This window comes from Enhydra lutris, unplaced genomic scaffold, assembly GCF_002288905.1.
Source record: "Enhydra lutris kenyoni isolate GAN:26980312 unplaced genomic scaffold, ASM228890v2 scaffoldscaffold9, whole genome shotgun sequence".
Lineage (NCBI taxonomy): Eukaryota > Metazoa > Chordata > Mammalia > Carnivora > Mustelidae > Enhydra > Enhydra lutris.
The window spans coordinates 58,921,353-58,939,322 of record NW_019154093.1 but is presented as its reverse complement, the minus strand read 5'-3'; the positions used below and the strand labels follow the sequence as shown (position 1 = coordinate 58,939,322).

The following is a 17,970-nucleotide window of genomic DNA, read 5'->3' as shown; positions in this document are numbered from 1 at the left end:
TACCAGAGGGGAGGTAGTTGAGGGGTGGGTGAAATAGGTAAAGGTGATTAATAAGAGTATACTTGTCTTGATAAGCACTAATATACAGAATTGTTAAGCCACTATAATGCACCTGAAACTAATATATCACTCTGTGATAACTACACTGGAATTAAAATAAAAATTAAAAATTAGGAAAGAAATAAAGATAGTCATTTTTGGGAGTTAAGAGCATCCGTATAACTTAAAATACAAAGCAATAGAGGAACCATGATTGTTTTTCATTGGAGATCCTATTAAAATATTGTAGTGATATCTAAGATTTCTACTAAACTTTATTATTTTATTAAGATTTTGCTTTTTTAGAACAGTTTTAGATTCATAACAAGATTGAATGGAAAGTACAGGGATTTCCCATATACTCCCGGCCCCCCCAACACGCCTTCTCCACCAGAGTGGTACGTGTGTTATCAGTGATGTACCTACATTGACACATCATAATCACCCAAAATCCTTACTTTACATTAGTGTTCACTCTTAGTGTTTGTTGTGCATTGTATGGATTTGGTCAAATGTGTAATGACACATATCCATCATGATGGTATTACACTGACTGTTTTTACTATCCTAAAAATCCTCTGTGCTCTGTCCGTTCATCTCTCTCCTATTCCCAACTCCTAGCAACTACTGATCTTTTTACTGTCTCCATTGTTTTGCCTTTTTTGTATCGTTGGAATAATATATATCAAGTTTCCTGAGATTGACTAAGCCCTTTTACAACTGAGATAATAATTCACATACCATAAATCCATCCATTCACTTAAAGTGTGCAGTTCAGTGGCATTTAGTCTATTTACAAGGTTGTGTAACCATGACCACAGTCCAATCCCAGAACGTTTTTGTCACTCCAAAAAGAAATCCCATGCACATTAGCAGTCTTTCCCCAGGGCCCTTGAAGCCACTGATCTACTTTCTGTTTCTGGATTTGCCTATTCTGGACATTTTATGTATATGGAGCCCTGCAATATGTGGTCATTTGTGCCTGATTACTAAGCATTTTTAATGATAGTTTCAACCTTTCCAAAATATGTTCATATTTAAAAATAAATGCATAACCTCTCTATGAGGTAGACAGGAACTTTGTGATGTAATGGCACTGTCAGATTTACTATGTCTTCATGCCCTCAGTTTACCATAGGAGATTTAGAGGTGACAGGGTGAAGATTTGGAAAAGTACTGTAGAGTTAAAGGAAAAATAGAACATGATGGTATATGAAAAATGAATCAGTCCTGTGGGATTTCTAGAACCATGTGTATTAAACTTTATTAAAATGCAACTGCAATGAAATACTTTGGTTATATTTCAGTATTTAACATATGAAGATGAGTTACTGAGCCTTCAGTAGTTCTAGATTGAATCTCATATCAGCTGAATTTCAGCAAAGTTGAAAGGATGTCAGGATCGAGCTCTTCATTATTCCAGACTCTTTAAATGGAAGCCTGTTTCTACAGTGTGCAGAAGGGGTATGATAAATTTATTTGTTTTAAGAAACGAAAGCAAAGTAGGAAACTTTTGCCTTTCCTACAGTTAATTCTAGTAGAGAACTTGTATATAATGGAAATATGAAATATTAATTTTTAAAAGTTGTAAGCATATTTGAAATTAATGGTTGGTATTAATAAGGGGTAACATTTTTCTGTAAATTTATGTGTTAGGTATTCTGTTTACTGTGATTCAGGGATGCAAATTAGTGCAATCCTGATAATTGAATTTGTGGCTGTAATTATGTAGAAAAGATCAATAGGGTAACAAATCACAATAGGCTATCTTGTGGATACCATGGCTCCTTTCTTTGGTTCCTGTCTGGCTTTTTGCCCTGAGGAGCTGTGCTGCTGCTCTCTGCATTGGTGAGGATTTCTTTTGCCTGGAAGCCTAAATGATCTGCCCATTTCTCCTTTTCCTTGGGCCCCATGCTGTATCCTGCTTGTCTTTCTTGGGGATTCTTCCCTCAACAGTAAGAGTCCCCTTGTCCCTTCTATAATACTGTTTCCAAGAGAAGTAAATTCTAAAATGTGTTCCTGAAAATGAGAGGTATTCTAAGGTTAATAAAACTTCTAGGGACGCCTGGGTGGCTCAGTTGGTTAAGCAGCTGCCTTCGGCTCGGGTCATGATCCCAGCGTCCTGGGATCGAGTCCCGTATCGGGCTCCTTGCTCATTGGGGAGCCTGCTTCTCCCTCTGCCTCTGCCTGCCATTCTGTCTGCCTGTGCTTGCTCTCTCTCCCTCTCTCTCTCTCTGACAAATAAATAAAATCTTTAAAAAAAAAACAAAACCAAAAAAAAAACAAAACTTCTGGCCCTTTCAGCACTTGTAATCAAATTTTTGTTTAAGTTCCAGCCTCATATTGAGTTGCTTAACTTTGACCTTAGAATCCCTTTTCCATTTTATCCTTTCCTTACATCAAAGTATCCTGCTGGTTTGAGGGGAGGAAGTGGGGGACAGAGGGATAGAGAGTCATGTGTGTATTGAGGTGAGGAAAAAAGCTTTGGGCAACCCATGAGGAGAATATTGATAGCTAAAATTGTCTCAGTGGGGATTATATGCCTTGGTATTTTAATTTCTGTGTGTATGAATTGCTATATATAATTAAGATTAGCTGAGACTGCTGAATCCGAAAATAATTTGCAGTGCTTTAGCCATTTACCTATGACATAAAATTTAAGATCTTCTCAAAGCATATGAAAGCATGTCAAAGTTTTTAGCTTTAAATATCTAAGTACTTCACAATCAAGGAGCCCTTTTCGTGATAGTTTTTAGAAAATACAGTCCCGGGGCGCCTGGGTGGCTCAGTGGGTTAAGCCACTGCCTTCGGCTCAGGTCATGATCTCAGGGTCCTGGGATCAAGCCCCGCATCGGGCTCTCTGCTCGGCAGGGAGCCTGCTTCTCCCTCTCTCTCTATGCCTGCCTCTCTGCCTGCTTGTGATCTCTCTCTGTAAATGAATAAATAAAATCTTTAAAAAAAAAAAAAAAAAAAGAAAATACAATCCCTTAAAAAGCCTCTTAACACCTTATTTTGTAAACTCATTTTAAGAATGTTTAGTTTTGGGGCACCTGGGTGGCTCAGTGGGTTAAAGCCTCTGCCTTCAGCTCAGGTCATGATCCCAGGGTCCTGGGATCGAGCCCCACATCCAGCTCTTTGCTCATCAGGGAGCGTGCTTCCTCCTCTCTCTCTGCCTGCCTCTGCCTACTTGTGATCTCTATCAAATAAATAAATAAAATCTTAAAAAAAAAAAAAAAAAAGAATGTTTAGTTTTATATAGGTATTCAAATATGGCTATTATTTTTTTATTAGTGAAGTGATAATGCCATGTTCAGATATTATTTATGTATATTTTGTTTTTCAGCTGTATTTGTATACATGTTTGTATACATATCTGCTTAGGAGATGGGCATAATTTATGGTAACTTTATGGACATATGTGTAATTCAGTTAATCTTAGAAATAGGGATCTTAAGTGTTTTTAAAATTCTGGTTGCCCATTTAAAACAGAAAGTTATCTTGAGCTTCCGACATTCGGTTCTTATAATAGCTGCTTTATTATAGCCATCGGTGGGGATGTCTACTCTTCATAGGCATCCCATTCTATTTCAGAATAGTTCTGTGTGAAAATTGTGTCTTGCATCTCTCCCACTCTGCTCACTCAACCATTTATCATAATTTTGTTCCTCTAGAAAGAGTCCCTTTTCTACAAAAATACTCTTAGGCTGTTTGGAGACAGGTACCACCGCTCTCCTTACATCTTATTTAGGCTAAGCAACCCCAGTTTTTGTTGACTTATTGGTCATGTTACAGCATTTCCCCATCCTCCTCACCCAGTGGACATGTTTTAATTCCTTTGCTTTTAAATGTTTTTGACTAAAGAATACATTTTACATCCCAACTAAATATACCCATAAATATATGTACAGGTAGTACATAGTTTTAATACATATATGTAAGCTAACAACAATTTCACAAGGCAATGTATCACTGATATTTTATGTTCTTTTTCATTTTTAAAAATGCGGGTGTTACCTGTCATATTGATTTTATTACTCCCTGATGGATTTTTCCTGTAGTTTGGAAAACACTGTTCTAGTTTGTTCATGTTACAGAACTGAAATATTTTCCAAAAAAGCCAGGTGTTAGGATAATTGTTGCTAAAGTAGGTTTTACCTTTATCACCTCAAAGAAAATATTGTGGTGGTCATTATTAAGTAAAACTTAACAGGGTTATCATGTTCTTGCTAATGAATGCAATAAAACTAAAATATGTTCAACTGTCATTTTTATCCATAGGTGGCGACAGACAAGGTTGCAGAAAAGCTGAGTTCTACTCTCTCATGGGTGAAGAACACAGTATCACATACAGTCAGTCAGATGGCCAGTCAGGTGGCAAGTCCATCTGCCTCATTACACACTACATCCTCATCTACCACACTATCTACACCAGCCCTTTCACCAACTTCCCCTTCACAGTTGAGTCCAGACGACTTAGAACTCCTGGCTAAACTGGAGGAACAAAATAGGTGAGTGAAGTTGCTTGGCTTTTATTCCTTTGCAGTTATATGAGCTCAACCATCCATTTATATATATATGCCATAATCAAAATGTACTCATATTGAGTGTTTATTTTCTAGTCTTTGGCTCCTTGTTTATGAAAATTACATAACAGAAGTATTCAAGTCTTTTTTGGAGGAGTTGGTCCTAAAACTAAAGTTGTACTAAAATTTTCTTCTGGCTCAGATAGCTTTAGAGATTTTTCTTAAGATGGAAAATTCCCTAAATTGTTTCTGAATTTTGTAATTTTTTTAAGGCAATAAAACTACCATTTCTTTTCTGTTTTTTAGACTTTATTTATTTGAGAGAGCATAATCCGGGGGAGTGGGAGCGGGAAGGACAGAGGAAGAGAGAGAAGCAGACTGCCTGCTGAGCAGGGGGCCTGATGAGACACGGGGCTTGATCCTAGGACCCTGGAATCATGACCTTGGCTGAAGGCAAATAGATGCTTAACTGACTGAGCTACCCAGGTGCCCCTAACACTACCATTTTTTTTTTTAACCTTTTTTTTTTTTTTAAAGATTTTATTTATTTGACAGAGAGAGAGAGAGATCACAAGTAGGCAGAGAGACAGGCAGAGAGAGAGAGGGAAGCAGGCTCCCGGCTGAGCAGAGAGCCCGATGTGGGGTTCGACCCCAGGACCCTGAGATCATGACCTGAGCCGAAGGTAGAGGCTTTAACCCACTGAGCCACCCAGGTGCCCCAACACTAGCATTTTTGATTTAAACTCTCAAACTAGTCCCCTTTGGTTACTTTGTAAAGTAATTTAATTTAGGGTAGGTACCTAATTTATGGTTTAGAGTGGGAAATCTCTTAATTTATTTAAGGAAGGCAAAGTATCCTTCTCTCTTAAAGGGAATGAAATAGAATAGTTGTTATATATATAACAACTATTCTATTTCATATATCGTTAAACAACTATTCTATTTCATATATTGTTTTATATGTATATATATATATATATAACAACTATTCTATTTCATATATACATATATATATGTACATACACATACATACACAGAGAATGTATACTCTGAATCCTGTGTGCCCTTCACTATATTATTATCAGAAGCTCTTTTGGCCATCAGCTACAAAAGAATTATTGGAAGAGCCCTTTTGTGTTCAGTCAGGATATATACTACCACTGGCTTTAAGGGTAATAACAGAGACAACTACTTCTTTTTTTTTTTTAAGATTTTTTACTTATTTTTTTCTAATAATAGAGAGAGCACAACAGGGGGAGCAACAGACAGAGGGAGAGGGAGAAGCAGATTCCCTACTGAGCAGGGACCCCAATGTGGGGCTCAGTCCCAAGACTCTGGGATCATGACTTGAGCCAAAGGCAGACACTTAACCAACTGAGCCACCCAGGCGCCCCACAGAGACAACTTCTAACAGCTTTTTTCATATATAATTGACATAATAAAGTACACATAGTTAAGGTGTGCAGTTTGACAGGTTTTGACATATGTATTTATCTGCAAAATCACCAAATTCAAGAAAATGAACATATCCACTATCTCCTTTCTCATCCCCAGGCAGCCATTAATCGGCTTTCAGTTATTATAGATTAGTTTGTATTTTCTAGAATTTTATAGAAATGGAATAATATAGTGTGTACTTTTTTTAAATGGAGTATTTTACTCAGAGTAATTATTTTGAGATTCATCCATGTTGTAGTGTCCATGTATAGTTCATTTTTTCATTGCTTAGTAATATTCTATTGTATGGATATATCATGTTTATTCACTTTTTGTTATGAAATGCTGTGAACATTATTTATGTATATAAGCCTTTGTATGTATGCTTCATTTCTCCTGGGCATAGATGTATGCTTCATTTCTCCTGGGCAGATACCTAGATTTGGAATGACTGGTTTATATGATAGGTGCACATTTAACTGTCAAACGGTTTCCGAAGGGCCTGTACTTTTCTCACATTCCCACCATCAGTGTACGAAATTTTTAGTTTGTTTACATCCTTGCTGATACTTGGTATGGTTAGGCTTTAATCTTAGCCATTCTAACAGTTATTGGTATCTTGTATTTTTAATTTGTATTTCTAATGGTGTTGAGCATCTTTTCATGTGCTTATTTGCCATTGATGTGTCTTCTCTGTTTGAAATTTTTGCCCATTAAAAATTAGGTTATTTGCTTTCTTTCTTTTGTTGTTGTTGTTTGCTTTCTTATCATTGTATTTTAAGAGTTCTTTGTATATTTAGGATATGGGTTCTTTATCAGATATATGCTTTTATCAGATATATGCTTTTAAAATATTTTTTTCCCAATCTATAGCTTATCATTCTCTTAAATAGTATCTTTTGAAGAATGTAAGTTTTAAATTTTGATGAAGTCCAATTTGAAATTGTTCTTTTATGGATTGCGCTTTTGGGACACTCAAGGTCACACAGCTTGACTCATAATTTCTTACAGAAGTTTTATAGTTTTAAGTTTTATGTTTAGGTCTGGTCCATTTTGAGTTAGTTTTGTATATGGAACAAAGTATAGATCAAAATTCATTTTTTGAATATACATATTTAATTAATCATGTACCATTTGTTGAAAAGCCTATCCTTTACTTCACTTAGGTACTTTTGAGCTTTGGTCAAAAATTAGTTGTTACTGTATGTGTAGGCCTATTTCTAGACTTATTCTATTCCATTGATCTGTTTTCTATCTTAATGCCAAAACACTACTGTTTTGCTTACTGTGACTTTATGTCTTGAAATCAGATAGTGTTAATCCTCCAAATAGTTCTCCCATTTGACTATTACTGGAACTTAGCATTCCCATGTGAATTTTATATCAAGTTGTTAATTTCCACAAAAATACTTGCTGAGATTTTGATTGGAACTCTATTGCCTCATGTATCTTGCTGTCTTGCTAAACTTGCTCTAGTAGGTTATGTTGTTGTTGTTTTTCAATTCCATGAGATTTTTGTATGTAGATGAGCCTGTCATCTGTGAATAAGGCACTTTTACTTCTTCCTTTACAATCTGGGTGCCTTTGTTTCTCTTTCTTGCCTTACTGCAACTGGCTAGCACCTCAAGTACAAATTTTAGTATAAGTGGTGACCATGCATTGTTGTTTTCCTGATCTTAGGGATAAAGCATTAAATATGTTAACTGTAGATTTCTGTAGATGGCTTTTATCAGATTGAGGAAGTTTGTTTTTCTTCCTTGTTTGCTTAGAGTTTAAAAGAAATAGGTTTTGGATTTTGTCAAATGCTTTTCTTGCATTTACTGAAATGGTCATGTGGTATTCCTCTTATAGTTTAATATAATGAAATACATTTTTTAAAAAAATTTTTTTATGAATTATATTGATTTTTGGATGTTAAACCAACTTTGCATTCCTGGTATAAACCCACTTGGTCATGATACATTGTCTTTATAAAATATTGTTGGATTTGATCTGCTGAAATTGTATTCAGAATTTTTGCATCTGTGTTCATGGTGGATATTGATCTGTAGTTGTCTTGGGATTTTTGACATTTTATGTACTGTCTCTGTCCTTATATTATCTTTTCTAATATAAATGTTTGATGTTGTACATTTATTTTCAAGCTCTGCTTTAGCAATAGCTGTTTAAATTTATTGAGACTTGTTTTATGGTCCTGAATACAGTCTTATTTTGTTAAACATTTTATGTGAATTTGAGAAGAAGGTATATTCAGCTGTTGTTCGGTGGAGTAATTCTGTTAACATTGATCAAATAAGTTTGATTGATAATGTTTAAGTCTACTATATCTTTGCTGGTTTTCTGTTTACTTGTGATATCAGATATTGACAGAGGAGTACTGAAACCTCCAACTATAATTCTGGATTGGTCTGTTTCTTTTTAAATTACTTTAGTCTTTGTTTCATATAATTTGAAGTTGTATTATTAAGTATATAAACATTTGGATTTGTTATGCCCTCTTGTGAAATGGCTTTTTTATCCCTGGTAATATTGTTTGCTTAGAAATCGACTTTGTAGAATTAATACCTGTTCTTTTGAAGCTGTTTCAAAAAATAGAAATGGAAGGAAACTTCCAGACTCTTTCTGTGAGGCCAGTGTTACCTTGATCCCAAAACTGGACAAAGACCCCACCAAAAGGGAGAACTACAGACCAATATCCCTGAGGAACATGGATGCAAAAATTCTCACCAAGATACTAGCCAATAGGACCCTACAGTACATTAAAAGGATTATTTAACATAAGCAAGTGGGATTTATTCCTGAGCTTCAAGGGTGATTCACCATCTGCAAATCAATCAGTGTAATGCACTACATTAATAAAAGAAAGAAGAAAAGGACAAGAAACATATGATCCTCCCAATAGATGCAGCAAAAGCATTTGACAAAGTACAGCATTCTTTCTTGATTAAAATGCTTCACAATGTAGGGATAAAGGGAACATACCTCAGTATCATAAAAGCCATGTACAAAAAGCCCACAGCGAATATCATTCTCAATGGGGAAAAACTGAGAGCTTTTCCTGTAAGGTCAGGAACACTGCAGGAATGTCTTCTATCACCACTGTTGCTCAACATATTACCAGAAGTCCCAGCCTTGGCAATCAGATAACAATGAAAAGAAAAGGCATCCAAATTGGCAAGGGTTGCTTTTTGGGTTATTTATGCCAATGTAGGTGTTTCTTGGTGGCCATGTGTCAAGAGGTGAGCCAGGGTCCTCCTGCTTTGCCATCTTCCCAACAGCTGTGTTCAACCATAAGAGACTCTTATTAATAGGAAACAAATTGAAGGTTGCTGGAGGGGAAAGGGCTGGGGGATGGGGTAACTGGGTGATGGATGTCAAGGAGGGCATGTGATGTAATGAGCACTGGGTATTATATAGGACTAATGATTATATAGGACTAATGATTCCCTGACCTCTACCTCTGAAACTAGTAATACACTATATGTTAAGTAATTGAATTTAAATTAAAAAAAAATTAAATTCCTCACAGGAAATCCTAAAAAAAAAAAAAAAAAGAAAAGAAATTGTCCAAGATAAACTTGGTGCACCTGGATGGCATAGTCATTTGGGGGGGGGCAAGTCTTGGTTTTGTTTCAGATTGTGATCTTGGGGTAGTGAGATCGAGCCTTGTGTTAGGCTGAGCAGGGAGTCTGCTTGAGCCTCTCTCTCTCTTCCTACCCCCTACCCCACCCATGTTCTCATTTGCATGATCCTCTCTCTCTCTCTCTCTAAAAGATAAATAAATCTTAAAAAAGAAATCTGCTTTATCTCATATAGTCATTGTAGCCCTCTTTTGAATAGTGTTAAAATTTTATATATTTTTCTATCCTTCTCTTTTTTCTTTATCCTTCAAGTTTTTCTGAGAGGCAGCACATAGTTGGATGTTGCTTTTTAAAATATAAATCAACAATCTTTGCCTTTTAATTGGAATATTTAGACCATTTATTTTTTTAAAAATTACACCAACAAAGTTTTATTTCTTCCTTACATTTCATGTTCATCTCAAGCTGTAGATTGATTACATCTTTGTTCCACACTTCTTCATTCAAGGACCAATGACCCACCCCTGTCCACAAACAATGGGACTTGTAGCAAATGGAAAAGAGATAGAGTGGAAATACCTCCAAGTATCTATTAGGGAGTGATCTACATAACTTCTGCTTAGATTTTATTGGCCAAAGGAAATCACATACCCATACATTATGGAGTGAAGTGGGAATTACAATCTTCTTGCAGGGATGGATCCAAGAAGATATGTACTTTTTTTTTTTTAATTTTATTTATTTATTTATTTGACAGAGAGAAATCACAAGTAGGCAGAGAGGCAGGCAATGAGAAAGGAGGAAGTAGGCTCCCCACTGAGCAGAGAGCCCGATATGTGGCTCCATCCCAGGACCCCGAGATCATGACCTGGGCTGAAGGCAGAGGCTTAACCCACTGAGCCACCAGGTGCCCCGAAGATATGTACTTTATTATTAATATTTCATCTTCTTTTTTCCTGTATTTTCATCATAGTGTTACTGTATTTTTTTAATTTATTCACACACTGTAAAATCCATCGTTTTAAAGTGTACAGATATAGTGGTTTTTGGGTGTATTTACAAAGTTGTGCATCCATTACTACTACCCTATTTCAGGACACTTTAACCCCCCCCCCAACCCCCCCCCCCCCCCCGTTCCCCAGAAGAAAGTATCCATTAGTATCACCTTTTTACCTTCCTCCGGACACTGGTAATTACTAATCTACTTTTTATCTCTGGGTTTACCTTTTCTGGACATTTCATTATGGAATCATTCAATAGGTGGTCTTTTGTGATTGGCTCCTTTCATGTAACATAGTGCTTTCTAGATTTTGAGGAAAATAGGTCATTTTTATTTAATGTGACTATTGATAGGCTTATGTTTATATCCGTCATTTTGTTTTATATTGTTTCCTTTTGATTTTTCTTCCTACTTTTTGACTTAATGGAATATTTTTTAATGATTCTATTTATTTTATTTTTTGATTTATTAGCTATAACTGTTTTTTTTTTTAAACTGGTTGCTTTAAGATCAGTAGTAGATATCTTTAATTTACCACTTTCTGCCTTAAAGGGATCTCATAGTATTTCACATGTTGTGTAAGTACTTAGAATAGTACATTTCCATTTCTCCTCTCCAGTCCTTGTGTTAGTTTTGTCAAGCATTTTACTTTTATATATGTTGCAAACCCCATGCAATATTATGATATATGCTTCATGCCAATTACTTTTTAAAGAGATTGAAATAATAAGAAAAAGTCTCATATATTTGCATATATGGTTTCCATCTCTGGAGCTCTTTGGTTCTTTCTTTAGCTCTAGATTTCCAACTGATAAAATTTTCCTTCTGTCTGAAGGACTTTCTTTAAAAGTTCGTTTAGTGTGGGACTGCTGTTACATGTTTGAGTCTTTGTTTTGTTTTTCTTTTGATTTTTAAAAATATTTTCTCTGGAATGGTTGACAGTTCTTTTCCCCGCACAGTACTTTAATGATGTTTCATTGATTTCTGTCTTGCATTGTTTTCATTGGGAAATCTTATCCTTTCCTTATTTTTGTTCCTGTGTATCTTCCCCCCCCCCATCTCTTTTTAAGTTTCTTTTTTCTTTATCTCTGGTTCATGCACTTTAATTCTGAGGTGTCTTATTGTGCTTTTTAAAAAAAATTAAGTTGTGAGAGAGCATGTGGGTGAGGGAGGGAGCAGAGGGAGAGGGAGACAAGAAGACTGCCCACTGAGCAGGGAGCCCAAAGCAGGGCTCAGTCCCAGGACCCTGAGATCATGACCTGAGCCAAAACCAAGAGTTGGATATTCAGCCGACTGAGCAACCCAGGCACTCCTGTACTTTTCTTCTTGTTTCTTGTATTGGAGTTTTGTTGAACTTCTTGTAAACTTATAGTTTTCTTCAAATTTGGAAACTTTTGATCATTTTTTTTCTTCAAAAGTTTTTGTTGCTTTCCTCCTCTTCAGAGATTCTAATTGCACAAATACTAAGTTCCTTCATGTTCCACAGCTCAGTGAGAATTGTTCATTTTTTGGGAAAGTTTCTACTGCTGTGTATTCAAGTTCACTGATACTGCTTTCTGCCATGTCTAATTTGCCATTAATCCCATCCAGTGTGTTTTTCATCTCTCACATTGTGGTTTATCTCTAGAAGCTGGAACCAAGTGTTACTTGTATGTCTTAAGTACTTAAATTTCAAACGTACAGAAATATAGTCACAGTAAATTTTAATGGCCTAATAAGCACTTACAGATAGTGCTAAAGGGAATGAAGTATTTGTAAGTTTTGAATTGGTTCTTATATGGAAAAATAGTTTGCAAAAAGATAATTTTGGGTGCTGAGTTTTAAGTGACCAGAGTTGAATTTATTTTTATGGTTGTGATCAATAATTATTGTACAACTAAAATATATAAATCACTATATTAAAAATTATTGTGACTGAAGTATGGATATAGATGAACTTTTTTCCAAGTAATTCACAGTTTATTTGGGAATACCAGATGTGCCTTGTGTATATGTTAATATCGAAAGAATAATTACTAGAGTTTGAAGATGCTTAGGAAAGGGGTACCTGGGTGGCTCAGTGGGTTAAAGCCTCTGCTTTTGGTTCAGGTCATGATCCCAGGAGCCTGGGATCAAGCCCCTCATCGGGCTCTCTGCTTGGCGGGGAGCCTGCTTCCCTTCCTCTCTCGCTGCCTGCCTCTCTGCCTGCTCATGATCTCTGTCTGTCAAATAAATAAATAAAATCTTAAAAAAAAAAAGATGCTTAGAAAAGAGGTTTTGACAAGTAAATTTGAAGAAATAAAAGGAGCAGAAGGTTGTCACCCTTGTTCTTGTGTGGATTACTCAAAATCTGTACTCTTTTCAAGTTCACATTTTGAGGCTTTCAGGTTTTTTCTCTTTCTCCCCCCCCCTTTTTTTCTGTCATTAAAACTCAAAATCCATGGGAAAAATTTATGTGTAGAGAATGTTTGAATGTAATGACATCTTGTTTTGCTTTAGAACAATCCTGGTGGAAAAACATATCTCTGACTCTAACAAAAAATAAAATGGCAAACACTAGGTCCAGCTTTTCCTCCCTCTGTTCTGCCAACCTATTAAGTCCAAGGCAAATTATAAGAATAATAACTTATATTTTCTCTGACCACTTCTGTGGTTTATGATGTAAATATGCAAGTTACATAACTAAAGTAAAAATTATGAGACTCAATTACTACTTGTAACAAGGGATATAAGAAAAACATTTTTATTTAGGATTTTTTGTTCTTTTCTCCAGATATAGATGAATCTCTGGTTCTGTTACTTAACTCTTTAATTTCAGAAAGTATAAAAATGGCAATATTTTAGAAAATGATAATTTAAGAAACATGAAAATATCAAAACTCAAACGAACTGTTTTTCTTTCTCATAGTTTTACTGCAATTATAACTTTTAAAATATCAGTGCATTTGGCAACACCAGAAGGATGTGAAGAAATGGTTCAGTACAATATCAAAGATCTTGTTTGATGAAAGTTAATAATTGATAGCCTTAAAGTTGAAACGGGATACCTATTTTTTTCCTATGTGTTAAATCTGTTTTTCATTTTAAAAATACAAAGGCTTTGGCAGAGATGAATTTAGGAAGGTAAGTTTCAAGTGTGATAGCAGTGCATTTTAATTAAGGAGGGGAAATGTTGCTAATTTAAAAATAAAAAAAAATTTTTAAATAATATTTTTATAAACATATAATGTATTATTAGCCCCAGGGGTACTGGTCTGTGAATTGCCAGGTTTACACACTTCACAGGCTAATTTAAATTTTTAACGGGCCATTATTTGTGTGGTTTAAAAGTTTGGCATTACAACTATGTTTATTTCCTTTTACATTCTTTGTTTTTTAACAGATTTTTGGAGGTGAGGATATGAGATTAAGGAAATGGATGTGTTGTTTTAAACTAAAGTAAATGTATTTTATGTACGTTTAAATATAGTAAGCAGGAATCTTTGAAACCTTAATTTATATATCTTTATCCTACCAACATCTGAATCTGTACTGTCCAGTTGGTAGCCATAAGCCAGATGTGGCAGTTGAGCACCTGAAATGTGGCTGGTCTGAATTGTTATGTGCTAGAAAAGTAAAATGTATACCAGATTTTGAAGAGTTGATGTGAGAAAAAGAATATCTTGTTAATTAAATTTTTATTACATGATAAAATGGTATTTTGGCTATATTTGGTAAAATTATTAAAATTAACTGCACTTTTTTTTATACTTTATATGTGGCTTATAGAACATTTAAACTGATAGAAGGGGCTTGCAGTACATTTCTGTTGGGCAGGGCTGATCTAGATGATCTAACTTTCATCTTATGTTTATAATTTTACTACTAAAGCATTATTTTGTTTTCCAGAGGATACTCTCTATAACACAACCAAGAATATTAAGAAATTAAAAAGCTTGGAAGCAAAATCGATCTTTCCAAGTCTCTCTGTTAAAAAGTTCATATATTTTCAATCATAGGAGAGGCCTTTAAGATCTTCACACAAATTCTTTATTCTTTTCTTTTCATTGAGGATTGTTTTGCATTTTGTATCGGTTGTCTGATTTCTTAAGGAATTTGATGATGTAATTAAGAGAATTTATTGAACTACATTTTCTGTTGCAGCTATCTTAGCTTCACATGGTGTTCTTAAATTAAGATATCTCAGAAGTTAAATCCGCTATGCTTGTCTGTCTGTAATGTCTACATAAAAGTAATCCCCAAACCATCAATTTCTGGTCAGGATATTTGGGAGGGAGGTACAAGTCTCCAGTGTTTGCCTTCTCTGAGACCTCATCTACAAGAAACAGAAGCAAAAGAAAACCCTCATGCTTTCAGAACTAGAGAGATCCCTGTCCTGTAGGCACCCCACTGAGAGTTGTCTCTGAATTGTTTCCTGTGCTAATTCCTTGTGCTTTCTCTTAATTCTCCCCTTTTTGTTTTTCTTCCTCTGAGACTTGAATTTGTGCTTGATGATGTTGATGTGAAAGGGTATGACTACCCTGTGAGTCAGGCAAGTATTTTGTTGCTGCTGATCTGCTGTTCTTTTAGCTTGCTAGTTGCTGTTTTTCTTCCAGTACATTCATATCCTGTTTCTTTGATGTAACATTACAAGAGATATTTGAATCCCATGTTTGGAAAGCTGATTCCCTGCAGTAAGTGCCAGTGTATTTAGCTTTCCAAGTGTTTTTCTTATATAGCAATTTTTTACCTTAGCTTTTCTTAGATCTTTCCTTGGGTCTTTGTAAATTATCTTAGCAGTTTACACATTTCCAAATGGTATGATGACCTGTTGCTGTTGTATCCTGATCTTTTAGTTCTGGTATCCATAGGAAAGTATTATGCTGAGTAAAAAAGGGAATTAACAAAGTTTACTATCAACTCTTCACAAGTGGAGTACTTCCCCATTGTCTGTGGAGGATACATTTCCAAGAATGGCAGTGGATGTCTGCAACCGCAGATAGTACCGAACTATGTATATACTGTTTTTTCTATACATACGTACCTGTGATGAAGTTTAATTTATAAATTGGGCACAGTAAGAGACTAGCAACAATAACTAATACAATAGAACAATTACAGCAATATAGTGTAATAAAAGTTGTGTGAATAAGGTTTCCCTCAAAATATCTTAATGTACTATTCTCTTGTGGTGCTGTGAGATGCTAAGATGCCTACCGAGGAAGTGAGGTGAGTGACCTAGGCATTGTGACATAGCATTAGGTCAGTGTTGACCTTCTGACCATATGTCAGAAGGAGAATCATCTGCTAATGAACGCTAGTTGATTGTGGGTAACTGAAACTGCAGGAAAGTGAAGCTGCGGATAAAGGCGGGGGGTGGGACCCTACAGTAATTGCCAGATTTCCATTTGTGGCTGCACCTCTCTTCTCAGATTCACACTTGTCTTTTCCATTGCTGTGCTTCTTACCTATACTGATGTCCCCCAAGTACTTCATACTCTCAAATACCCAAAAGAGAACCCATTGTTTTCCTTCTCCTCTACTGTATTTTTCAGTCATAGTGTTATTGTGAGAGGCGTTTTCTTTGATGTTCATCAAGTGTACACTGCCACACACAAGCTACTCCATATGCCCATCATGAAGTACACACTCTGCGGTTTTCCTTAGATAGGTGACCCCTGGTAAGGATAAGGTTCAGTTTTCAGTAGCAAAGATATGGTGAAGTAATCTGCCCCCAAAAATAAAACTCTGTGTTGGCATATTCCCTTGTTCTCAGTTTAGTCACGAGTTCTGTACATTAGGAACTGGAAATGCTTTTTCTCTGCCAAGTCTTCTAAGCTTCTGGAAGCAGCCAAACCTAGTCTTTCTCTATCTTTGATGCTACTTGAAGTGAAGTCTAACTGAAAATTAGCTTTAGCACCCCCATATCAGATAATGTGAGGCTATAGCCATTTTGAATGCTGTCCTTAGAGCTGGAGCTACTTTAACAAAAACTTGGAGTTGCTTACTTAGACTGAGGGTTATGTATTCTCCAGGCAGTTAAGATCCAACCTCTGATGTCTTAGTCTGGCAGCATTCTGAGAGATGAATAGATTTGGGCTTGTGAATTACTGTATAGCAGTGGCAGGTTAAAAAATGTCAGGAGGCCACGCAGACCTGTGGATAATGCCTTTGATTGTAGCATACAATATTCCTGCTGGGCTGGTATTCTTTTCCCTGAATCTGATAAATTTCTTCTTATATTAGTCATATGGAAATTACGATGGGATGGAAAGGTAGTGTCTTTTTTTGCAATAAATCTGTGCAAGGCCGTGAACCCACTTGCTCTGGAAAGAGGAAAGCAAGTACATTTTGAATAGACTTCTCAGTAGTCCAAGGGCCTATGAGTAATGCAGTATTACCATTTTTCTAGTTGCTGGCCTGAAGTCTTTGGAAATTGTTGACATTTTCAGGTAGTACACACCCTCTGCTACCATGTCAGAATATTTCAGTTATATTGAAACTACGTGGCAACCAGCTTAGGAGTCTTCCTGAGTTGTTTCATCACTGTATTTAGCAAAAAGGAATAAAAATACTTGATTCTAACTACACATTCTATAAAGTCTACATTTTCTTTCTTTTCTTTCCCCCCCCCAAGATTTTATTTATTTGAGAGAGAGAGACAGAGCATGAGCAGTGAGGAAGAGGCTGAGGTAGAGGGAGAAGTAGACTCCCACTGAGCAGGGAGCCTGATGTGGGGCTTAATCCCAGAACCCTAAGATTTTGACCTGAGCTGAAGGCAGACGCTTAACCAACTGAGCCACCCAGGTGCCCTACGTCTACATTTTCTTAATGAATGTGTAAATTCTTTTCCTGTGTATCATGACTTGGAAGTCTTACGTCCTTCTTCTCCCTACCTTGCTGCCTCACCCCAGCTCTCTCTCTCTGTCTCTCAAATAAATAAATAGTCTTTAAATTTTTTTTGAAATTGCTATGCTTAGATGAAAAAAAAAATAGCAGTAATTTTATTGATGCCAGATATTATTGAAATTATGCATATTCTAAAACCATGGCTATAGTGAAGCTCTAAGTATCATCATTGCTTCATCTAGTGTCACTGTGAAATTAGATCTTGAGCAGTTTTTAATTATGTTTTAGATTATTAGAGACGGATAGTAAGTCTTTAAGATCTGTAAATGGGTCAAGAAGAAACAGTGGCTCCTCCCTTGTATCAAGTTCATCAGCCTCTAGCAACCTCAGCCACCTCGAAGAAGATTCTTGGATTCTTTGGGGAAGAATTGTTAATGAATGGGAAGATGTACGCAAAAAGAAGGAAAAGCAAGTTAAGGTATTCATATTCCTTGTTGAAGTTCTTCCTCTTATTCCAAAGGGGCATGATGGCATGGATTAATAGAAGATTTAAAAAAAATCAGATTCTAGTACTTTGCAAGTG

General features: G+C 35.9%; 1 protein-coding gene across 2 annotated transcripts in view; it reads left to right on the top strand.

The window, feature by feature from the left end:
- Positions 1 to 1,176: 1,176 nt before the first annotated feature.
- The window catches only part of LOC111143190 (ecotropic viral integration site 5), a 148,605-nt gene continuing 131,811 nt past the window's right edge, over positions 1,177 to 17,970 (top strand). The window contains exons 1-3 of one of the 2 annotated variants that reach the window (XM_022496721.1): positions 1,177 to 1,503; positions 4,318 to 4,547; positions 17,676 to 17,865. In XM_022496721.1, the coding sequence (XP_022352429.1) occupies positions 4,399 to 4,547; positions 17,676 to 17,865 (339 nt within the window). In that variant the 5' untranslated portion in view covers positions 1,177 to 1,503; positions 4,318 to 4,398. Of the gene's footprint in view, positions 1,504 to 4,317; positions 4,548 to 17,675; positions 17,866 to 17,970 lie in introns of those variants that run through there. The other variant, XM_022496722.1, reaches the window with a different exon arrangement.